At 59.4% G+C, this 1,265-nt stretch overlaps 1 protein-coding gene across 1 annotated transcript in view; it reads left to right on the forward strand.

Moving 5' to 3' along the window:
• The window catches only part of HDGF (hepatoma-derived growth factor), a gene marked incomplete at its 3' end in the record, with an annotated part of 1,388 nt that extends 201 nt beyond the window's left edge, over nt 1-1,187 (forward strand). The window contains exons 2-4 of the mRNA XM_009998139.1: nt 1-110; nt 215-391; nt 994-1,187. The exon at nt 1-110 is cut by the window's left edge and continues 29 nt beyond it. Of these exons, the coding sequence (XP_009996441.1) occupies nt 1-110; nt 215-391; nt 994-1,187 (481 nt within the window). The remainder of the gene's footprint in view (nt 111-214; nt 392-993) is intronic.
• Nucleotides 1,188-1,265: the final 78 nt, after the last annotated feature.

Here is a 1,265-nt window from a genome sequence, read left to right on the forward strand (position 1 = left end):
CCTACGAGGAATGCAAGGAGAAGTTTGGGAAACCCAACAAAAGGAAAGGGTTCAGTGAAGGGTTGTGGGAGATCGAGAACAACCCCACGGTCAAAGCCTCTGGATACCAGGTGGGTGGGAAGGGGGGGATCTCAGGAGCTTGGATCCACCTTCTTCCCCCCCTTTGGAGCTCTTCTGGGAATGTCCCCAATGTCTCCCATGTCCCCTTTTCCAGCCCACCCAGAAGAAGAGCTGCCCTGAGGACGCCGAGAGGGAAGTGGAAGGGGATGGGGAGAAGAAGGGGAACGCGGAGGGGAGCAGCGACGAGGAGGGGAAGCTGGTGATTGATGAGCAATCCAAGGAGAAGAACGAGAAGGCTGGGATCAAGAGGAAAGCAGAAGATGCTTTGGAGGTAGGAGGACAGCAGGGATTGGGGGTGTGGAAGCTCCTGGAGATGCCATGAAGATGATCCGAGGGCTGGAGCAGCTCAGCTCTGAGCTGCCATGGAGAGGGTGGGAACTAGATGAGCTTGAAGGTCCCTCCAACCGAAACCATTCCATGATTCCATAAGCCAGGCTGGGAGAGTTGGGGTGTTGAGCCTGGAGAGGAGAAGGCTCCAGGGAGACCTTAGAGCAGCTTCCAGGGCCTGAAGGGGCTCCAGGAAAGCTGGGGAGGGACTTGGGCCAAGGGCAGGGAGGGATGGGATGAGGGGGAGGGATGAAAAGTGGGAGAGGGAGCTGGAGGTTGGAGCTGAGGAGGAAATTGTGGAGTGTGAGGGTGGGGAGAGCCTGGGCCAGGTTGGCCAGGGAAGCTGTGGCTGCCCCATCCCTGGGGGTGTTGAAGGGCAGGTTGGATGGGGCTTGGAGCAGCCTGGGCTGGTGGGAGGTGTCCCTGCCCATGCAGGGGGTGGATCTAGATGATCCTGAAGGTCCCTCCAACCCAAACCCTTCCATGACATGGGGGGGATTTAATGATCCACCCTGATCCCCACTTCTTCTCTCCCTGCCCCCCCAGGACTCCCCCAAACGCCCCAAGGAGGCAGAAGGGCAAGAAGGGGAGAAGAAAATAGACAACGAAGAGCCCCCCAAGGAGGAGCCCAAACCCATCGTGGCCCAAGTGGAGAAGGAGAAGAACAACGACACCAAGGAGGCCAAGCAGGAGGGCAAGGAGAAGGTGGGCACAGAGGAGGTCAGAGACCACCAGGAGAGGTGAGGAGACCCCATCCCCAATTCCTGAGCTCCTCCTGGGGGTGGGGAATGTCCCCAGCCTGCTGGGGGGGGAGGGGG

This window comes from Chaetura pelagica, unplaced genomic scaffold (genome assembly GCF_000747805.2).
Source record: "Chaetura pelagica isolate M959 unplaced genomic scaffold, ChaPel_1.0 scaffold955, whole genome shotgun sequence".
NCBI lineage: Eukaryota > Metazoa > Chordata > Aves > Apodiformes > Apodidae > Chaetura > Chaetura pelagica.